This window comes from Erpetoichthys calabaricus, chromosome 1 (assembly GCF_900747795.2).
Source record: "Erpetoichthys calabaricus chromosome 1, fErpCal1.3, whole genome shotgun sequence".
NCBI lineage: Eukaryota > Metazoa > Chordata > Cladistia > Polypteriformes > Polypteridae > Erpetoichthys > Erpetoichthys calabaricus.
Genome location: NC_041394.2, coordinates 58788524 through 58810005, shown reverse-complemented (window position 1 = coordinate 58810005; position 21482 = coordinate 58788524). Strand labels below are relative to the sequence as shown.

The 21482-nt window shown below is 37.7% G+C and overlaps 1 protein-coding gene across 1 annotated transcript in view; it reads left to right on the top strand.

Moving 5' to 3' along the window:
* Positions 1-21482, top strand: part of LOC114654910 (deleted in malignant brain tumors 1 protein-like) — a 167938-nt gene that overhangs the window by 126065 nt on the left and 20391 nt on the right. Inside the window, exons 32-36 of the mRNA XM_051934685.1 lie at positions 4346-4364; positions 4471-4785; positions 8506-8796; positions 14449-14754; positions 16016-16327. Of these exons, the coding sequence (XP_051790645.1) occupies positions 4346-4364; positions 4471-4785; positions 8506-8796; positions 14449-14754; positions 16016-16327 (1243 nt within the window). The remainder of the gene's footprint in view (positions 1-4345; positions 4365-4470; positions 4786-8505; positions 8797-14448; positions 14755-16015; positions 16328-21482) is intronic.

The window sequence follows — 21482 nt, the reverse complement described above, 5'->3', positions numbered from 1 at the left end:
TCAATCATGTCACCTCTTAATCTTCCTTTGCTTAAACTGTATAGGCTCAGCTCTTTTAATCTTTCCTCATAATTCATCCCCTGTAGCCCTGGAATCAGCCTAGTCGCTCTTCTCTGGACTTTTCTAGCTCTGTTATGTCCTTTTTGTAGCCAGGAGACCAAAACTGCACACAGTACTCAAGATGAGGCCTCACCAGTGCATTATAAAGCCAGAGCATAATTTCTTTGGTCTTGTACTCCACACATCATGTTATATAACCTAACATTCTCTTTGCCTCCTTAATGGCTTCACATAATTGACTCTAATAGATTGCATGTTACTCTTTCTAGAGGTTGTACTCTTCTGTGACCCAAATGCATTTTCTTATTATTCTCAGTTGTCCCTCAGTGTAAAACACAGGTGACTTACCTTGCTGAATGTAAGAAACATTGTTTTAGAGGATCTGACTCTTCCTCAGTCCAAGTTTGATGACATTCTATATTGTTTCTTTTTACATGTTCTCACCTTTAGTTCATTGACCAAAAATCACTTTTGCGAAATTTTTGGGTAGAGATTTTACCAGCTTAATCCAGACATCCTTCTGTCCATTAATCATTACTTATCCAGCATTGTTTATATTTCCAACAGATTATTAAAATAGATTTAGCTGCAAGACAGCCAAGGGAGAATAATCTCTGTTGGAGAAAATGTAGTGAGAGAGGAGAAAGATCAAGCAGAAGAAAATAATAAAGCAAGAGTGGAATATTAATAACAGGAATGGAAGACAGAAAAGAGGCAGCAAGTTGCTATAATGAGACTGTCCCAAAAACATGTGAAGAAAAGTGCCTACTGCCCCAAATTGACACAAATGGCATAGAGGGTTTGTGGTAAAGTCCATAATAAATCATTTACGCTGGGTAGAATATAATCTGTGTACAAATTAAATTTGAATAGTTTGAACATTTTAATTTCAATCAGAGATAGTCATGTTTTTAAAAATAATTCACCATTTGAGTGGAAGGGTCATGGATAGATTATATTTTCAAATAGACTGAAAAGGCAAAGCATGAAGTGTGTCATCTTGCAGAAGTGCATATAGGGCTGATACTGGTTTTGCAGGCCACGATATTAAGGTGTATTATTTGATTAAAAGGTGGGGGAGGGGATAGTTGAGAAGATAAAGACATTTTACACGCCTTAAGGAATGATCTAAGCTGGACAAAAAAGAAAGATGAAGACGGAATGTCGTAAATGGATCTCAAAGACTGAAATGCGCAAAAGCCAGAGTCATCAAAAATGGCTCAGAGTGTGGGAAAGCCTGGACCACAGTGGGAAGGGCCTTAGATTATTTCTAATACACAGAGCTGGATTGTGAAAAATAGGAGTTTGAAAATGAACAAATCCGGCCGTCTCTCCACTTTAATCTAAGTACTCAATATGTAACAAATTATTGGGCAAAGGTAAAATTTCTGGGATTTTAATTTTGGTGAAGTGACAGGCAGAGTAGAAAGAGTTCTGGGAGTAGCAATGCCTCATTCATTTAAAAGCCACATATAAAAAAGATCATTAGGTCAAAGCCAACTCAAAACAGGATGCAATACAAAGTTCTAGTGATATAATTCCAAGATATTCCTATTTTTGCCCCATGTCTAATTAAGTAAGATGTGCAATTGCCATCTCTTCTAACATAAAAATACGGAGAATAAGGACTTAATATCAGACCAATAATTAGCTGAGGGCAGTAATGATAGCAGGGCGCTGACATAATTAAGTTGTAAAACTATATTCATTTTAAAGATAGCTAGGCTGATACAAAACGAAAGTGGGAGGGTGAACCAGGTATTGAGAGATTCTTTACTACTCAGTAATACTCACTGATAATTATTAGTCACAATGGAATGTAAAAATGTAAAAATATCCAGCCTTAGATATTTGATGGCTTTGATTTTGGGATAATAGAAAAGTATTCTCCTCACAAACAGCATTAAGTGGTAAAATCTGAGTTGTGCCAATTAATTTTCTAACCTGAGAGGGGATCAAAGGATTTAAGTAAGTTTAAAACATGAGGTAGGTTCTTAAGTGCTTTGCCCAAAAATAGGAAAATGTCATCTGCACAAAGTGCATTTTTTTGGAATAACCCTTGGGTCTTTACCCTCTTTTAATAATAAAGTGATTAAAGCAGAATCAATTGTGTGGTGTCATTCAGTACTGAGACTTAATAATTTAGTATCCGCTGAAAATAAAGTGACAGTTGGTCACTGAATATTAAAAGTACTTATGTTGATAGTCTCTCTGGCTCCAGCATGAGCCCTCTGTTCATGGATTTCAGTGCATGTCTTAGCTCATCAGTTGTAATTGGAGCATCAAATATAATAATATTTTCATCAGATAGCAAGAGAAACTATAGATATTTAAGGTGAGTGTCATTGTTCAGGGAGGAACACTCCAGATCTGCCTGCAATAAGTTGGGGAAAAAAATCCCAAAATTGATTGTTTGCAGGCGGTTGTTAACAATGGTACAAGATTCAGTTTTAACAGCTGTGATACTGGTGAATGCCTTGCATCGGTGCATTATGAGGTTTAGCACCTTAAGAGTAATACTTAGCACATGCTCTATGCAAGATAATTTCTGCCTATTAAAGAAGACGGGCATTTAATTCAGCTAAACGAAAGTAATCTGAAGCTCATAATCAGGGTCTAATATACTAGGGTGCTGCTACTCCAAGTACACAATGCTTGCCTCCAGATTTGTTTATCTGTTGTCTCTGCGACTGTGCCAAAGTTATGGAGTATGCAATCGAGAAGTTACGAATTGCACTTTTAAGTTTCAGCCAGATATATATGTAGGGTCTTCAACTGAAAGTATATTAATTGCTTAGAAATCCAGTAGCATTGATGAAAGTTTTTGATATTGTATTAAAAACGCTATCACGCTTATGAGGCAAATAGTGATTGTCAAATGGTAATTCAACTCTTTGGTCTGATAAAGTAGTGAGATCAAGACTCAAGTTCAGCAATTAACAGGATAAAGACTGAGAAATAAAAATGTAGTCAATTCTTGAATAAGAATGGAACTGTGAAGAGAAATAGGAAAAAGATTTAGAGCAGTGTATCTTAAGCACTGAGTTGCGACATACTTTTGGGGTGTGGGCTGTCGCCAGTGGGTCTCGAGTTGCCATGGTTTACCGTTGTTTATGGTAGTAGGTCATGGCAGGTTGACTAAGCAATCAAAACTGCCAAACACTATCATTCCCTGTATTCTACAGTCAAGTCAATCCTCTGACGATCGAGCTATAATCACCAAGGGGGATACCACTGGGTCGCGAATACACTTACTTGGGAAAACTGGGTTGAAACCCCACAAAGGCTGAGAAACAATTATTTCTAGGATACGTTAGGCAAGCGGAATTGTGCCTGAGAACAATACGTCAATAGCAAGTCTACATAGTGTATGGATGGAGACTGAGGGAGGCAGTGCTGAGTTAGAGCTGGTGAATTGTCCAAAAGTGGACTCATAATGGCATTTGCATCAATACATACAACAAAGTCTAAATATTTTATTTTGGAGGAGTTCATTAGTTATGTGTACATTAAATGATAGTTGAAATGGCATAGGACAATATGTTGAACACAAGGCTATTTTCTTTTGCTCAAATTTGATCAGTACATAGCAGAACCTTACTTGGTTCTTTGACCCCATATGTAGTATTTAATCTGTAGTTTGTGGTGAAATAAAATTACTATTCCATGTTTTTTTACAACTCACAAATTCTGATATTACAACATGGTATCTTTTGCTACAGAGTCACCTGACCTCTTTACTTTAAGCCTTAGGTTTCTTGACAGAAGGCTATGCCAGCCCGATTACACCAGTGATTAAGAACTGCTACCCTTTTAGTGTCTAACCCTACTCTGTGCACATTCCAAGAAATGATTCTAGACATATTAATAAGTGAGTTAAAGCAGAAGGACCATGAGAGACAGAACCACAATCCCCTCCACCCACAAACAGTAAACCCCACAATAAACTCATTACACTTCTCAGCCCAACCCCACACACCTGTTTAACAATAGCAGTCGTATTCATGAGCAAGTCTGGGTGGAGTACAATTGCCCTGTGAAAAACTGTTAAACAACTAAGAGTTGATTTTGTGCTTGGAATGGCTTCGGAATTCCATGCATAATGGAATAAATTATTTCAGAGGGTGAGTGGACCCTGAGATATAGTAGGGTGCCATGTCCAGGACTGTATCCTGTCTTATGCTGGGATATGATTAAGTCCCCTGTGATCCTGAAATAGATTAAGAAGGTTATGTTATGTTAACGTGGACTTGTAATATGTCACATTTCACTTTTTTTTTACCAGCAAAGCCATTATGTTAAGGGTCAGTCACAGACCTGGACCATGAAACATATTTTTTACCAGATGTGTATACAGATTTGAGAGTATATAACCAAAACAAACTGACACTCTTTTTTCTTTCTTTCCAGATAATCAGGATGTGAGGCTGATGGATGGAGGCAGGGCCTGTGAAGGGAGAGTGGAGGTGTTTTATAATGAAGAGTGGGGCACAGTGTGTGATGACGAATGGGACCTGAATGATGCTGTCGTGGTGTGCAGACAGCTGGGCTGTGGAGATGCTCTGTTAGCACCAACCTTGGCTCACTTTGGAGAGGGATCTGGGGAAATTGTGCTGGATGATGTTTCCTGCACTGGGGAGGAGTCAGCTCTGAATATGTGTGCATCAAGTGGGTGGGGTTCCTCTGACTGTAATCACTATGAAGATGCTAGCGTGGTGTGCTCAGGTAGGACCCTAATGTTCTGTTATAGCTTTACTACAGCTTTATTTTGAAACTCAAAATGCTCTTTTGTAAGAAAGGATTTTTTAATTTAAAAACCCCAAAAAGAAAAATGCTAACAGTTGTCTGTCTGTTAGGTCAAAACTCAGGCACCCCTTATGCTTAAAGCTTCGTTTTGGTCTTAATTGACAGCTTATGCCATGGCACATGAAATATGATCCATGAATTGGATGTCTGGGCCACAGCAGCCCTGAAATTGAGCTGTGAGTCTATTTCATGGTTACCAGAGATACATCAGCAGACCTTAGCTGACACAAAAGGAATGGCTGAGCGATAAGGTTGCATGTTCAGCATGAAAACAGAACAGAGGTGCTGGGATTACTGACAGGAACCATGACAAACTCTGTGAAGAACACTGCACATGGCTGCTTGGTGATGGTGGACATGTTGCATACCTGCCATGACCGACATCAAAGTCATGGTCAACTCCGGGAGGGTTTCACCATCATGCTGACAACATGAACTACACCGACTACCACCACTGACAGAGAGGGAAATTACACGTGCCAATGAACATGTGTCAGCTAAAGGACATAGAATGCAGGCATGACAAACACTGCATAGCTTACTCCACAAACTTACACCCTGATCCCAAAATGAAGTTATACACACACTTTTTTTTCCAACAAGATCCATAACATCACTTCAGCATAGAGCCAAAAACTGTTAGCATTATATATCTACTTAACAACTCAGCCAAAATTGTCCATTGATTAATTGTGCCATCTTTTTAAATAAACAGTTCATTGTAGTTGCATTTCTTTTAATGCACTCCTAATTGTTTCCAGCTGGGGATGTTAGCTTCCCAGGAAATTAGGTTCTCTTAGTAAGAAAGGGCCAATGAGCACATGTTTTCCTAGATGAAGAGGAAAATGAAATCGTACACTGACAAACAAAGAAATAAGCTTGGGTTGTTGTTTTTTTTTTTTTGTTGAAATGTTTACTGTCCAGTCACTGGAGGTATAGGGCGCCAATATGAAAACAGACACTGAGAGGAAAGTCCTCAAGTCTCTGTTTTCTTTAGCTGGTTTTATCAAAACACCAGTGTAAGCTGAAAGATAAGCAGGAATATTATTTAGCCAATGTTGTAAACCAAGATGTCATCTTTGGATCTCAACCACCCCACCCCACCCCTATTTGAATGTTTCTACTGTTTAAAAGAGCAATATTAAACTGAAAAAATATTGTTAAGATATACTGTAGTTTTTGTCTTTAATTCTTTATATCTTTTTTATATCCAACACTCCCTTGTTTGTTCATTGTAAATTCTTTCTGTGCTTTTTTGATTATTTTTTTACCATAATCCCTTTAACTATAACTGTATATTTGAGTCTTTCATATGTTACTTAAAAGCCCTAGTTAAGGCACCTGTTACCATTAGTAAAGCTCTGGGGTTTGCTCCCTTTAGTGACTTCTTCCTCGCTTAGTCTTTTGATCATTTTCATTTGAACAGCTTGGTTTTTGAATGCTTTTAGTTCTTCATTCTTATTATAACAAACCAAGTTTGGTCTTTTATTGGATTTTCTTTTCTCTTTTTTCTTCCTTTCTTTATATTTTCATTTTTTAAAAAATATTTCTTACAATTAAGTTTTGTTAGTTTTGTTTTTCTTATATTTGGACTTTTTGAGATTTTGTATATTTTATTTTAAACTCCTTAGTGTGTTTTTGTATTTTTTCATTAATTTAATACATTAAATAATGAATGCTTTGTTTATTTGAGCTAGGATTTTGACAGTTTCTTTCCACAATTGACATTGCCTTTAAGGCCGAATAATAACACATTAATTCTTGCTGTTGGTCAAGAAGTTCTGTTGTAGTAGAAATCTGCTGTAGTTGCACATTACATTTTATAAACTGCTAAACTTGCTTCAACTTGGATAGAGGTTCATGTTCTTTTCTAGATGTTTCCTAATGTGCATTCCTATTGCCTTTGTGCAGATGTATTTGTTAGTTGTTATTGCTTTATTTTCTTAAAAAAGTTAGTGGTTTAATCCATATATTTTTGCAGATCAAGCAGTGCATAAATAATTACATATAGAATAACAAAGACTAACAAATTAAAACTTGTTTGGCAAGGCTGACTGTGGTACCATTTCATTCTTATTGAGCTAGTAAAATTCTTACTTGCAATATTAGAATACACTGCTTTTCTAACAAAAAGAAAGCCCTATTACAGAGTTATAGATGAAAAAAATATAATACTTTCTTATGAAATAATGCCATGTATATACGTAGGTAAACAACACTTCATTGAAAGTGGACTGGCCACATGTGGTTCCCCGGTGTGACCACAAGGAATTTGGTTTTCACCATCTTTTTCCTGTGTCACATACTATAGCACAGCCTGAGCTATAAAGTGGCATAGTGATCAAAGTTAGCATTTTTCAGTGCTTCATTTTCAATCTTGGAATTCTTATAAAGGTGCCCTTGGCTTAGTTCATAAAATTATATGTAAATATGCATTCATTTTTTTTTCCTCATCTTCTTCTATTTGGAGTAACACATTGCACAGGTCTTGGAAAAAAACTGAGAACACACTCTGGTGTTGTTATTCATAGTTGCTGTTACTCAGATGCTTAATTCCAATCAATCATTATTGTAGTGCTTATTTTCTAAACCGTAGGTACTATTAAATATACTAATTATATACTTGGCATTAAAGAAACACTTAAGAATTCCACTACACATACCTTCTCGCTGCAGTTTGTCTGCTAAAAGGCTGACCCAGTACATGCTGAATTGTGTAAGTCAAATTTCTTTGCTATAATGGAGGTACACTGTGAAAACACATCCTGTAATGTAGCCAGAGAGCCTGTTCAAAAGTGGGCAACACTTAAGATGCTACCCTCCATGTTCAAAGCCCTTTTTTGAATGAAATATTGTGAATTGGAACAGAGCCTTTGAATCAATCTTTCTTAAGTTCCATGAAAGCTGCTGCAATGTTGCCAGGTAATTAATGATGTTCCGGGTAAGACAACCAAAGTAAACTGAACAATCAATTTAAGATGATTTTATAAATAATTGGTACCAAATACAGCCCATTTCCACAGTGGTCTTCACTTTGACATATCGATTTGATAAGATTAGAGAAGTACAGAAAGTACCGATAAGCCAAAAAGTGCCACATATACAGTTAACTTGGTTCTACCCGAGTTATTTCAATGTGTTCACATGCTCCTTATCTTATACAACAGAGCACACATTTAATGGTTCAGTCCTTTGAAATCCCAAAGCACTGAAACATACAACAGGTCTATTGGTCTCAGGATTATATAACTTCTGTACCGTGGTTACTTGGCTTAATTATTTAAAATGTATTTTGCTGCATAAAAAATGATAATGCTTACACAAAAAATCATCTTATAAGTGCTTTTAAAATTATTGGTTATTATTATTATTGCAAGCACAACTAGTTATAAAAATAATGTTAATATAATAAAGTATAAGATTATTAATTTAAACATACATAATTATTTTAAATAGTATTTGAAACAATTGCATTTGTTAAGTTGTATGTGAAGAAAATCTTCCTATTGTGTTATAACTAAGTTGGACGTACCTGGACAGCAGTAAATGTTATGTTGCAGGTGTTGCATAGTGTTTCTCTGATACACCTTTTCTTGTTTCTTATACTAGTAGGTCTAATTTTTTTATTTTTATTTACAGGAATGATTTTGCTAAATGGCAGCAGTCCATGCTCTGGAAGACTGGAAGTGTTTCATCAGAGTGTCTGTGAAGCTAACTTTGATCAGATGGCTGCAGAGGTAGTCTGCCGGGAGCTTAAATGTGGAGCTCCAAAACAATTTGGCGGAGGCATGTTTGGTCAAGGAAGTGATTCAGTTTTGCTAAGAAAAGTCCAGTGTGTTGGAGATGAAACTCAAATTATTAACTGTATATCCCCTAACAGCACAGCAGACAGTTGCACCAGAAGGAATCATGTGGGCATTGTTTGTGTTCGTAAGTTGTTTTTTTTTTTCTTTGCTAGATTGAGCATAAAAATGCAGTCTTTTAAAATAAACTCACAAAATCTAGTGTATTGGCAATATTATGTTATGTAGTGCCTATAGACAGTTTTGATCTCCCATTGCCCTATTGTACTAGATTTTGTATCATTTTGGCAATAAAATAATGATTCCAGATAGATCTAGAAAGCCTAATAGTACAATTTGCTCGGGAAGCATCAAATAATTCATTGAATGCTAGTACTGTTTTTTATACAAGACAAAGACATTTTGAATCACAAATTAATTGGGTCACAGTGGGCTAATGACAGTTTTTGAAAAGAGGCTGCCTGAAGCAAAAACAGCTTTGTGAAAATCTAGCACTGCATTTCTTTCCAGCAAAATTTCTCTTTCTTTCAACATTTACATAATACAAATATCAAAATATAGCATAGATGATGATGCAGTAGATCTAGGTTGGCTGATAAATTATCTGTTCTGCCTTTGGCAATGCCTATAATTACTCAAATAATTCAGCAATGCTCCTATCTTTTTCTGCTGTAGGAGGTATATGTATATATATATATATATATACAGTATATATATACATATTGAATGTATTGTATGTATATATATATATATATATATATATACAGTGGTGTGAAAAACTATTTGCCCCCTTCCTGATTTCTTATTCTTTTGCATGTTTGTCACACAAAATGTTTCTGATCATCAAACACATTTAACCATTAGTCAAATATAACACAAGTAAACACAAAATGCAGTTTTTAAATGATGGTGTTTATTATTTAGGGAGAAAAAAAATCCAAACCTACATGGCCCTGTGTGAAAAAGTAATTGCCCCCTTGTTAAAAAATAATCTAACTGTGGTGTATCACACCTGAGTTCAATTTCCGTAGCCACCCCCAGGCCTGATTACTGCCACACCTGTTTCAATCAAGAAATCACTTAAATAGGAGCTGCCTGACACAGAGAAGTAGACCAAAAGCACCTCAAAAGCTAGACATCATGCCAAGATCCAAAGAAATTCAGGAACAAATGAGAACAGAAGTAATTGAGATCTATCAGTCTGGTAAAGGTTATAAAGCCATTTCTAAAGCTTTGGGACTCCAGCGAACCACAGTGAAAGCCATTATCCACAAATGGCAAAAACATGGAACAGTGGTGAACCTTCCCAGGAGTGGCCGGCCGAGCAAAATTACCCCAAGAGCACAGAGACGACTCATCCGAGAGATCACAAAAGACCCCAGGACAACGTCTAAAGAACTGCAGGCCTCACTTGCCTCAATTAAGGTCAGTGTTCACGACTCCACCATAAGAAAGAGACTGGGCAAAAACGGCCTGCATGGCAGATTTCCAAGACGCAAACCACTGTTAAGCAAAAACAACATTAGGGCTCATCTCAATTTTGCTAAGAAACATCTCAATGATTGCCAAGACTTTTGGGAAAATACCTTGTGGACTGATGAGTCAAAAGTTGAACTTTTTGGAAGGCAAATGTCCCATTACATCTGGCGTAAAAGGAACACAGCATTTCAGAAAAAGAACATCATACCAACAGTAAAATATGGTGGTGGTAGTGTGATGGTCTGGGGTTGTTTTGCTGCTTCAGGACCTGGAAGGCTTGCTGTGATAGATGGAACCATGAATTCTACTGTCTACCAAAAAATCCTGAAGGAGAATGTCCGGCCATCTGTTCGTCAACTCAAGCTGAAGCGATCTTGGGTGCTGCAACAGGACAATGACCCAAAACACACCAGCAAATCCACCTCTGAATGGCTGAAGAAAAACAAAATGAAGACTTTGGAGTGGCCTAGTCAAAGTCCTGACCTGAATCCAATTGAGATGCTATGGCATGACCTTAAAAAGGCGGTTCATGCTAGAAAACCCTCAAATAAAGCTGAATTACAACAATTTTGCAAAGATGAGTGGGCCAAAATTCCTCCAGAGCGCTGTAAAAGACTCAGTGCAAGTTATCGCAAACGCTTGATTGCAGTTATTGCTGCTAAGGGTGGCCCAACCAGTTATTAGGTTCAGGGGGCAATTACTTTTTCACACAGGGCCATGTAGGTTTGGATTTTTTTTTCTCCCTAAATAATAAAAACCACCATTTACAAACTGCATTTTGTGTTTACTTGTGTTATATTTGACTAATGGTTAAATGTGTTTGATGATCAGAAACATTTTGTGTGACAAACATGCAAAAGAATAAGAAATCAGGAAGGGGGCAAATAGTTTTTCACACCACTGTATATATATATATTTGCAGCTGGAGATCCACAAAGGGAGAAAAAAATGAATCACATATCATAAAGTAGTTTTTATTCCTGAGCTTTCAACCCCTGCCAGGGGCCTTCATTAGAGGATAATGCTTAGGCTTACAAGAATCAAAGGCAATATATAGCAAAAAATTACGTGGGGTGGGGTGCGGGGAGGTGGCTAAGTCAGTGTGATCGGGGGGTGGGGGGGTATTGGGTGTAAAGTTTTGTTTATTATGAACATGTTCTTCTTAAGTTTGCATATGCTGGATCTATGTCCAAGTGTCTGTTGATGGCGTTCTCATTTGATAGCCAAGATCTGGCCAGCTCTCTGGCACTTTTAGTACTGGCCTTAAACTTTACTTGTACATTGTCCCAGTTAAATGTATGTCCTGTTGATTTAGTATGCATGTAGATCAGTGATCATGAGTCCTTTCTTCTGACGCCGTTGCGATGTTCCTGTATACGTGTTGCGATTTTTTTTTATGTTTGTTCTATGTATAGAACTGCATGGAATGCTATAAACTGCGTTTCGTGATCTACACCCAGTACCCCCCCACCCCCCTTCTGATCACGCTGACTTAGCCACCTCCCCACACCCCCCCACATAATTTTTTGCTATATATTGCCTTAATATATATATATACAGTGATACCTTGGTATAAGTCCGCTTTGGAATAAGTCCAACTTGGTATATGTCCTGTTTGGACGCGAAAAATTTTGCTTGGTATACGACCTTTGTTTGGAATACGACTCGCGTGCTAGAACACCGCGCACTACCCTTGTTTACCTCTCTCGAGACAAAGCCACGACTGCCCATGAGCGTCAGTACGCCAGTTACTAGCATTCAGTGAACAACCCGCGTTATAACTCTATGTGAATTTTCACATGATTTTGTGTTTTTTCGCTTAAATTTGAATTGATTGTTGAAAGAATGAAGGTGGCATGCGTATGTGGGACTTGGCTGCTGCATATCATATGCCGAGAATGATGGTATCTACGATTGTGAAAAACAAAGATGTTATTAAAAAGTAAAGTGAGGTTAAATTTTCATTTATTTCATTTAGTTGCTTTTGTATTTATGTATTTTAGTATTAAGCAGTGTTTAAATTATTTTATAACCTCATCAATGTATAATATGCCATAACAATAGGATTTTTTTTCATGGGAACGGATTAATCATTTTCCCTTTACATTATTTCTTACGGGAAAAATTCATTTGGTATACGTCCTGTTTAGTATAAGTCAAAGGATCTGGAATGGATTAAGAATGTATATCGAGGTACCACTGTATGTATATATATATATATATTGTCATGCTTGGGTTACACAGTTGCACAGGGTTTCAAGAAGCATAAACTTTATTTGTAAAAAGCATAATAAAGCATAAAGTAGAGGATATCTGGGGGAGAAGTGAGACAAGGCAATAAGACAAAAGGATTCTATTCAGGCTTTTAAATGTCTTAAGCCCCATGCGGCACAGCAGCAGCAGACCTAATTGAGAAAAGAGGAGGTAAAAAAACTATTTGTTTCCCATTGTATCGCTGTTTAAGAGGGGGTTTCAGAGGAGCGACCATGTCTTCTAGGGGTACGTTCAGCACTCCTCTTCACAATATATATATGGAAGCAAAAATCTGTAATATGGTTTGCATATTTGTAGCTAGTGATCCACAAAGGGAGAAAATGCATCAGGTATCTTAAAATCATTTTTTATTCCTAAGCTTTCAGCAACCTATCAGGCATCATCAGAGGAAAATGATTAGACATACAGGAAGGTTAAAGCAGGTTAGAAAATGATTGTTCAATATCTGTCCAAAACCCCCACCTGGGCAGAAAAGACATAATAGACTGATCTATCTGAGACATTGTTTTATATTTACCACCCATACTCCTGACCAAACTGCTGACAGGAAGGATGTCCACATCACCAACTAGACAATTGATTTCTGATTGTACAGCAGAAAAAGCAGATGCCTGTAACAAATATAAAATGAAACATAAGCAATTCACTATCAATAAAAACAAATAACAAAAATATTAATGTAATATGCACATAAGTGTAAGAAAAGAAAAACACAGACATTTCTAGTGTATTTTACAGTTTTAAGAGTCCACTGGATTGTATATCAATTATTAAACCATAATGTAAAATCATTTGATTTCGAGTTCTGTGCTGTGTCCACAGTCGGGTTTGAGATAAGACTTCATTTTTCATTTTAATGATTAATTCATAATTACACTTAAAGGTTTATAAACCTGTTTTTCATTAAGGATTTATATTATTATTTTAGTCATCTGCTCTTATTGATAGTAAATTGCTTATGTTGAATGTTGTACTTGTTACATGAATTTAGTTTTTTCTGTTTGTTGTTTGACTGTAGTTTTTAGAGTAGATGTTAGTAATGTGTTAATGGTATGCATAAATGACCCCATAGCCAGAAAAAAGCAGGCTGTGCATTGTTGCTTTAGCAAACAACTGTCCTCTAGAAAGATTGCTGGTGTAGAGGTGTTTCCTGAGCCTGCCTTCTGTCCTGACCATAATCTCATAGAAACCCTTTGAGATACCCTGGATTGCAACATCCAGAGATTTTCCCCTGTGCCTGCCAGCATCCAGCAAATCAGTCAGAACTGAGATAACATCCCACAACTGCAGGTTCAGAGGTTGTTTGCTTCAGTCAAAGTATTGTAGGGCGGGAGGCCAGCAAAACAGACTCTTTCCTCTTGCTGACCTAAAGTGCACTTAAGTGAAACACTGCTAATAAAGAATGACTGAAGTGAAAATGTGGCTTTTGATCAGTTAATAACTACTAACTCTTCTTTGGATGAGTACATGATCAATCATGAAAGAAAGGATCATCAAAAAAACCAAAAAACAAATAGATTTTAAATAAGATTTCTCTGTATAATCTTGACTCCTGAGGTGTGAAAATAATGTAAAGAAAGGATCAAGGTGTATGTATGTTTGGTGCATTAAGTTAAAGTACAAGTCATTAAACACTATTTACTTTTTTGAATGTGTCTTCTTCTAGTGATCTAGCATTTCCACCCTTAATTTGCCAACAGAAATTTTAATTTGTAAAACTCATGTTGCGCATTAAAAACATTGGTTTCAATAAATAATTTGCTGTACATCTTAACCAATATATATATATCAATGTATATATCTGAATGTACAGTATATTCTGTTCATTTGGTAATGGAGAAAATCTTCTTGAAAATGTATAGACTGAAACCCACTATACTGTTAATGCTCTGAATCTTTGATATTTTCCTCCTAAGATAATGAGGCAATCTGGCTTTTTTGATTTTTTTTAATGAGAAATCAGTTTATATATGTTTCCTACTACACTGTTTGCCTAACTGTTCTTTCTTTCCTAATTTTTGCACAGCTTACAGACTGGTAAATGGCTCCAACTCCTGTTCTGGTCGAGTTGAATTTTACTACAACGGGCAGTGGGGGACAGTCTGTGACCACTATTGGGACTTGCAGGATGCCAATGTTTTCTGCAACCAGATAGGCTGTGGATATGCAATTAAAGCCCCTGGACAGGCCAGGTTTGGAGAAGGACATGGTGAAATCTGGAGAGATAATCTTCAATGTGAGGGCAATGAAGCTGACCTGACGAAGTGCCCAGTTCTTGATTATGGGAGGGAGGAGTGCACACATAGGAATGATGCTGGAATTATTTGTTCTGGTGAGTGTTTCTAACATTCTGTGGACTAATAGTAGATTTAATACAACCACATACAGTATACACATATACAAGGTGATTTACAGAAATACAAATAAAGAGCAAAAACATTTTGGCATGAAAATTAAGTCAATCCACAGTAGAATCAATTCAACATAAGAATTTTTGGAATTAAGTTACAGGAATCCATTCTATCATTGGCAGAGCCTAAAAATCATTGTTTGTTGAAAAATGTATATATTTTGACAATTCTAAGTGTGTAATTTTAATATTTTTTGTACAGTTAACTGTAGGCCTGAATTGGTGATAGTATGGTAGCTTATTAGCTAATGCTGCTGCTGTTTAGATCCAGTGTGCTGGGCTAAAATCTTTGTCTGGTTGTTATCCTTGTAGTGTTAGGGATGTCCATGTTTGCATGGATTTTCCTCTGGGTACTTTAGTTTTCCTCCCAGATTCACAAAGACATGAAGGTTAGATTTAATGGCAATTCTAAACTGGTTTAGTGTGGGTGGGTGCATGAGTTAGCGCTGTGATTCACTGACACCCTATCCAAGGATGTTTCCTGCTTTGTACTGAGTGCTGCTGGGATAACTCTCCCAAGACCCTGAGTTGGAATAAGTGAGTTTGAAATATTATAAAATAAGCAAGCATAACTTCCAGAGCGCGGCAGCACGGTGGTGCAGTGGTACTATTGCCTCGCAGTAAGGAGACCTGGATTCGCTTCCTGGGTCCTCCCTGTGTGGAGTTTGCATGTTCTCCTCGTGTCTGCGTGGGTTTTCTCCGGGTACTCCAGTTTCCTTCCACAGTCCAAAGACATGCAGGTTAGGTGCATTGGCGATCCTAAATTGTCCCTAGTGTGTGCTTGGTGTGTGTGTATGTGCCCTGAGGTGGGCTGGCGCCCTGCCCGGTGTTTGTTTCCTGCCTTGCACCCTGTGTTGGCTGGGTTTGGTTTCAGCAGAAGTCCCCAGTGACCCTGTGTTAGGATATAGCGGGATGGATAATGGGTGGATGGATGGAACTTCCAGAGCAGAGATACCAAGAAGATGAAATGCTGGTAGTGGAAACAACTAGAATACTGTATTTGACAGTTGTTTTTTAATTTATTACAGTATAATCTTATATTGTGATTAGTTACTTCTTGAAAATATGAAGGAACAGGAGGATAACAAGTAAATGCAGTGCAATGTTTTTATACTCAAGATTGCTTTATTTTCTTCAGTTCCTCAGATCTTAACACCGTTTTCTTTGTTTTCACTGTGTCTAGTCCAGAATTTTGGTGTCAGACTGTATGGTGGTCCTAGCCGCTGTGAAGGATGGGTAGAAGTTTATTACAATGGGATCTGGGTGAAAGTGGCTACACAATCCTGGAGTGATAGAGATGCCTCAGTTGTATGTCGACAACTTCAGTGCGGTTCTAGGACTCAAACACCAAATTCCTCAGAGTACATGAAAAGAAACAGAACTTTGTGTCTAAAAGGCTTTGAATGTCTTGGGAATGAAAAACATCTGGGGAACTGCAGCCATCCACAGGAAGATGAATGTAGAAAAAACATTGATGCTGCGGTTGCCTGCACTGGTAAGAGTCATTGTATCTCTTTCATGAAAATGAAGCAGAGTTAGAGCTGCTGAACTGACAAATAAAACAATTATTACAGTATATATCGAGGAGAAAATGGACTGCAGTGGAGAGTACTGTCTAAATATGGGTGACATAGTAAAATCGTGCAGTTACATGATTGGTCATCTATTTCTAAGAAACTCTCTTCCCAATAATATTGATTTTATCTAATCCCGCAATTAATTAAAAAGGATGACAGTGCTTGGTCAGTTACTTGATTCAACAAAAATGTTAGAAGGGTAATGAACTGATGTAAAGGATGAGCTATAAACAACCTGAAATCATGCTAGTGTTGTGACTTATTGTGTCTGCCTGGAGTTTTATAGAAAACTCCTGTTTAGACCACTACATATGTCAATTGTGCATGTGTTACATTAATGTCAGAATTGAGATTCAAAGGCTTACTGTTTGACTATATTAAAAAGGCAGGTTCATTTATAGAATTCAGTTTTGACTCCCTGGAAGTAGTAGCAAATGAGAGAAAAAAGACAAAACTAATGGCCATTATGAAAAATTCTGCACATCTTCTCTCTGTCACAATATTAAGTACTTTCAGACATTTAGCCAAAATGTTTGAAGAAATGCTACTGGAGCATCTTTCATTGGCAATACATCTGTAAATAGATGGACAGCCCTTATTTTGTTCTCAGGGGGAAATTTGGTGCTTTGCAGAAGCTCATTAAATAGATACAGGTGGAATCTTGTTATAACAAAAGTCACAGGACCATAAAAATATTTTGTTATAACAGAAATTTCATTGTAACGAATACAGGGAGAATACATATAGTACAGTAATCCCTCGCTATTTTGCAGTTCACTTTTCGCGTATTCACGACTTCGCGGGTTTTTAAATACAAGTGATTGCCCGCTTATCACGGAAGTTATGTTCCGGACCCATCAGCAACAGGAGAAAATCCGCGATATAGAAAGACCATATAAATAAACATTTTTATAGTTTAAGCCTTAAAATACCCATCCCACATGCTTTAAACACATGTAAACTTATAAAACACACTTTGTTAACACAACACATATGATATGTGGATGTCGGGCTAAGGATATGAGTAACATCTCACTATTATAAAACATTTTAACTTCACGCAAGACAAGACAGTGAGACAGGAAAATTGGTGATGTACAGGCTTTTAAATTATTGACACGCAGAGCGACAAGCAGCACAAAGCCAGCACAAAGTCCACTTCTCCTTAGCGTTCATTCAGCTCCCCACCCCCTTGACAATGCGAAGTGGCAGGAGCGTACTGCGCTTTCGGGGAGGGGGGGTTTGAGCGAAGGTACGTTCAGCTCTCACACACACACACACACACACTCCTCCTCCTCCTTCCGAACGCGCAGAGCGACAAGCAGGCATTTTGGCAGAAGCAGCACAAAGTCCATTTCTGCTCAGAGTGAGTTCAGCTGCCCCCCTTCACAAAGCGAGTGCAGACACATTGACGTCTGATCGCTGCGTGCAGTGTGCAGTGTTGGTCTGAGGTGTTTAAGAATGTAGAAAGTGTTTAAGAGCATAGGAAGTGTTTATAAGAGCGTGGGAAAGGTTAACAAGAGAGTGAGAAAGGGTTATAAGAGTGTGGGAAGGGTTTATAAAGCCTTAAAAAATGTATAAATAATAAAATAAATATAGGTCGCTACTTCGCGGATTTTCACCTATCGCGGGGGGCTCTGGAACGTAACCCCCGCGATAGGTGAGGGTTTACTGTATTGTGACAAGGGGTGTCATGTATAAATGATGTGTACACACAAAAATGTTGCGTACGCCTGTTTCCACGCTCACATTGTAATGTATTAAAACTAAATTTCGCGTAAAGCCACGCACATTCTCACGCCAGCACAATCCATTGCGTATGCACGTTTTCTGCTCAGTTTTACAAACTGGCAGCACCTAGCATGAAAGCAGTGCTACTGTTAGATTATCAAATACGCTGAAATTAACCGCATATCGTTTATAAATTTAAGGTCCATGATTGTAATCAATCTCTAATAATATAATGGTCCATGGAATGGCCAAACTATTCCAAATACCATAGCTGCTTTAGCATTGTTACTTTCAGTGCACCACTCAGAGTACATTAACCCACTGTATCTGAGTGTGGAATCATAGCTGTACAGCAGATGATTGGAAAACAATGGTGTGTATTGTCGAGAGTGCAGAGGATTATCGGGATACAGCTTCAGAGAAGATTTATATCACACGCTATTCCAGCTATGCTCACAGTCTATTTGAGCATCTCCCATTCGGCAAATGCTTCAAAGCCTTTCCTGTAGGGACCTTGTGGTTCAGAAACAGTTTCATCACAAGAGCTTTAAATGCATTCAATCAGTCCATCAAGTGCTCCCAGTAGAACTGTTTGTACTTAGAATTACAATTACCTCACTATAAACTTGCACTACAGTTGTAATATTGAATAACCTGAGCCACTTTATGAACCATTCACACTATATGCACATGTATACTGTGCATATGCTTTCATATTGTTGTGACAAATAGAGGCACTGTCGACCCCTTGAATCCTCAGACCAGACGTCAGACACCAGATAAAAGTCCAAATATAATATTTATTAGGACAATAATGTTCACAAAGCACCCTCCACTCCACTATACTCCAATATATCAATAATCAAATAAACAATCCTCCACTCCCAAACGCTTAGCCACCCTGCCTCCCAACTCAGCTCGCCATCTGGGATTTCCCACAATCCTTTTATAGTCATTGACCCGGAAGTGTTTCGCCCTCTCTGTCCATGTGACCTGGAACACTTCCGGGTCAGATAAAAATCCTTCTTTCTTCACCCCGGAAGCACGTCATTCCTTGTGTCGCTGTGATTAAGATGCACTTCCGGGTTATGGTGCAAATAACAATCCCTGGGCCTCCCTGCAGCGACTCCTGGCGGCCCCCGTGGTATCCAGCAGGGCTGTGCATTAAAAGTCCACTTTCCATAATTCCCTGCTGGCATTCGGGGTACCTCCATGCTGCAAGGAGGGCCCCATCTGCCGACCTGGGGGTATTGGCCGGGATAAATAGCCGGCCATATCTCACATTGTATATTTTCCATTGTTTTTATCGTATTATTATTATTGTTATTTTATCATTTTACAAGAAAATAAGTTTATGGAGGATTTGCATATTGAATCTCAATAACAATAAAGGAATTCAATTCCACTGAGGAGAGCGCATATTTACAGATGATGATGACTTGCTTCTAAATTGATTTAGATTTCCAAAAGCTATGTTCTTGGAACTCTTGATATCATTTTTAAGATAAAATGCATTGAAGTATGTATATTACATTATACAGATATATTTTTGACTTAATTTAAATAATGTATACTGTTAATAATTAAACGTGTAGGCACGGTGGTGCAACAGTAGCGCTGAGCTGGCACCCTGTCCAGGGATTGTTCCTGCCTTGCGCTGTATGCTTGCTGGGACTGCCGCGCCCCTGCATGGATAGATGGATGGAATAATTAAAGAAAGATATTTCAATGTTCCTTAAAAGTTTTGAAGAATTTCCATTTTAAACTTATAGATGACTTGACATTTATTACAGAGCTTATTGTGTGGCAATTGGTTACGTGGAGAAAGAAAAGGAAGAACAGGAATTGGGGGTTGGTACATTTGAAAGAGACAGTACTGTTGCAATAAATTATTTCATTGAGCGTTGCGCATGTCCCAGCAAGCATCTTGCAGGAGGCATGGAGCAATCTCTGGACAGGGCGCCAGCTCATCACTACCACTGCGCCACCGTGCCCCCATGTTTAATGCATGCTTTAATTTATTTCATCATGAAAATGATATCAAGTATACATCTTGGTGTTTAAATTGTTCAGAGAGCTGTAATATCATGAATGTAATGTATTATGTGTCCTGTCGACGTAAGAGAAAGCCTGTTTAAGAAGAACATAGTGCTTCACACACATAGAGCACATAGAAGAATACATAGAATACAAAGCATTTATACTGCCACTTTAGTTACGAGGGGATCTGAGATATTCTGATAAATTAAACATTGATTTTAAAATTAAGTTTATGACATTCTGCACAAATGAAAAAATAAACTACAAAATTGAAGTGGGCAGTTCAACCTTTTTTTCACTGTGTCCTTATTTTTTTTTATTTAACATTTAACACCGGGCTTTTAATCTGTTCTTCCTCGCACTCTCCTGATCCATTTTCTCCAGTCAGTGGTGATTCCCAGCTTTTAATGTTCTTCTAATTTGAAGATGGCAGCCAAAGCAGGACAATCGACTGTGCTGTGGTTCCTAACAGCTCCTATTCTGAATGAGACTGTACCTGCTTTCTCTATACAGTAATAAAGTAACTTTATTTTCCTTGAAAACCTGGACTCATCTTCTTGTCTCTCGTGCAAGTCAGTGACCCAAGCGGTACAAAAGGTAATGATGAGTTTGGAGTTTTTATTAATAGGACCATGTCATCAGTATAAACAGATATTGTTTGTTCAGTTCTAAATCTCTAACCTATTTCTAAATACAAACAGTTAGTAATATGCTAATAACTGCAAAATGTATTGGTGATAATGAACAACACTGTGTTTTTAAGTTCTAACGTGTGATACTCAGAAAGAGTATTGTATATGAACAGAGGTTACTGGGCCCGAACACACCCAGTAGTAATATGATCCAAGCCCACACTATCAAAATCTTTTTATGTGCTCAATGATAGCAGGAACTCTGAGGAACTCGGACACATTAGGGGCATATACTTTATCAAAGAATCACTGAGAGCTAAAAAATCCTGCTACTGTAGTCCCACGGCTCCTAGTCCTACAGATCATGATTTCAAACGGGACTGAAATTTCTAAAAAGGTTAGTTCCACTAACAGTTGTTTTCAGGAACAAAGTGACAGAGCACCAAACATTTATGGACCTTCATTCCTCATGATATATAAAACACTTTGAGAGATGTTTAATCACATTTTCATTTGCTCCTTTTCACTTGTGCTCTTAGGGTGAACTCACCTTGACAGGTTACTGTCTTTCAAGACAACATAAGCATTGTTAGAAACCAGTATCCAAGGATCCCTGAATCTGAATCCCTGAGTGTTACTGAAATCTGGCTGCTAGACTGAGAGCACTCTC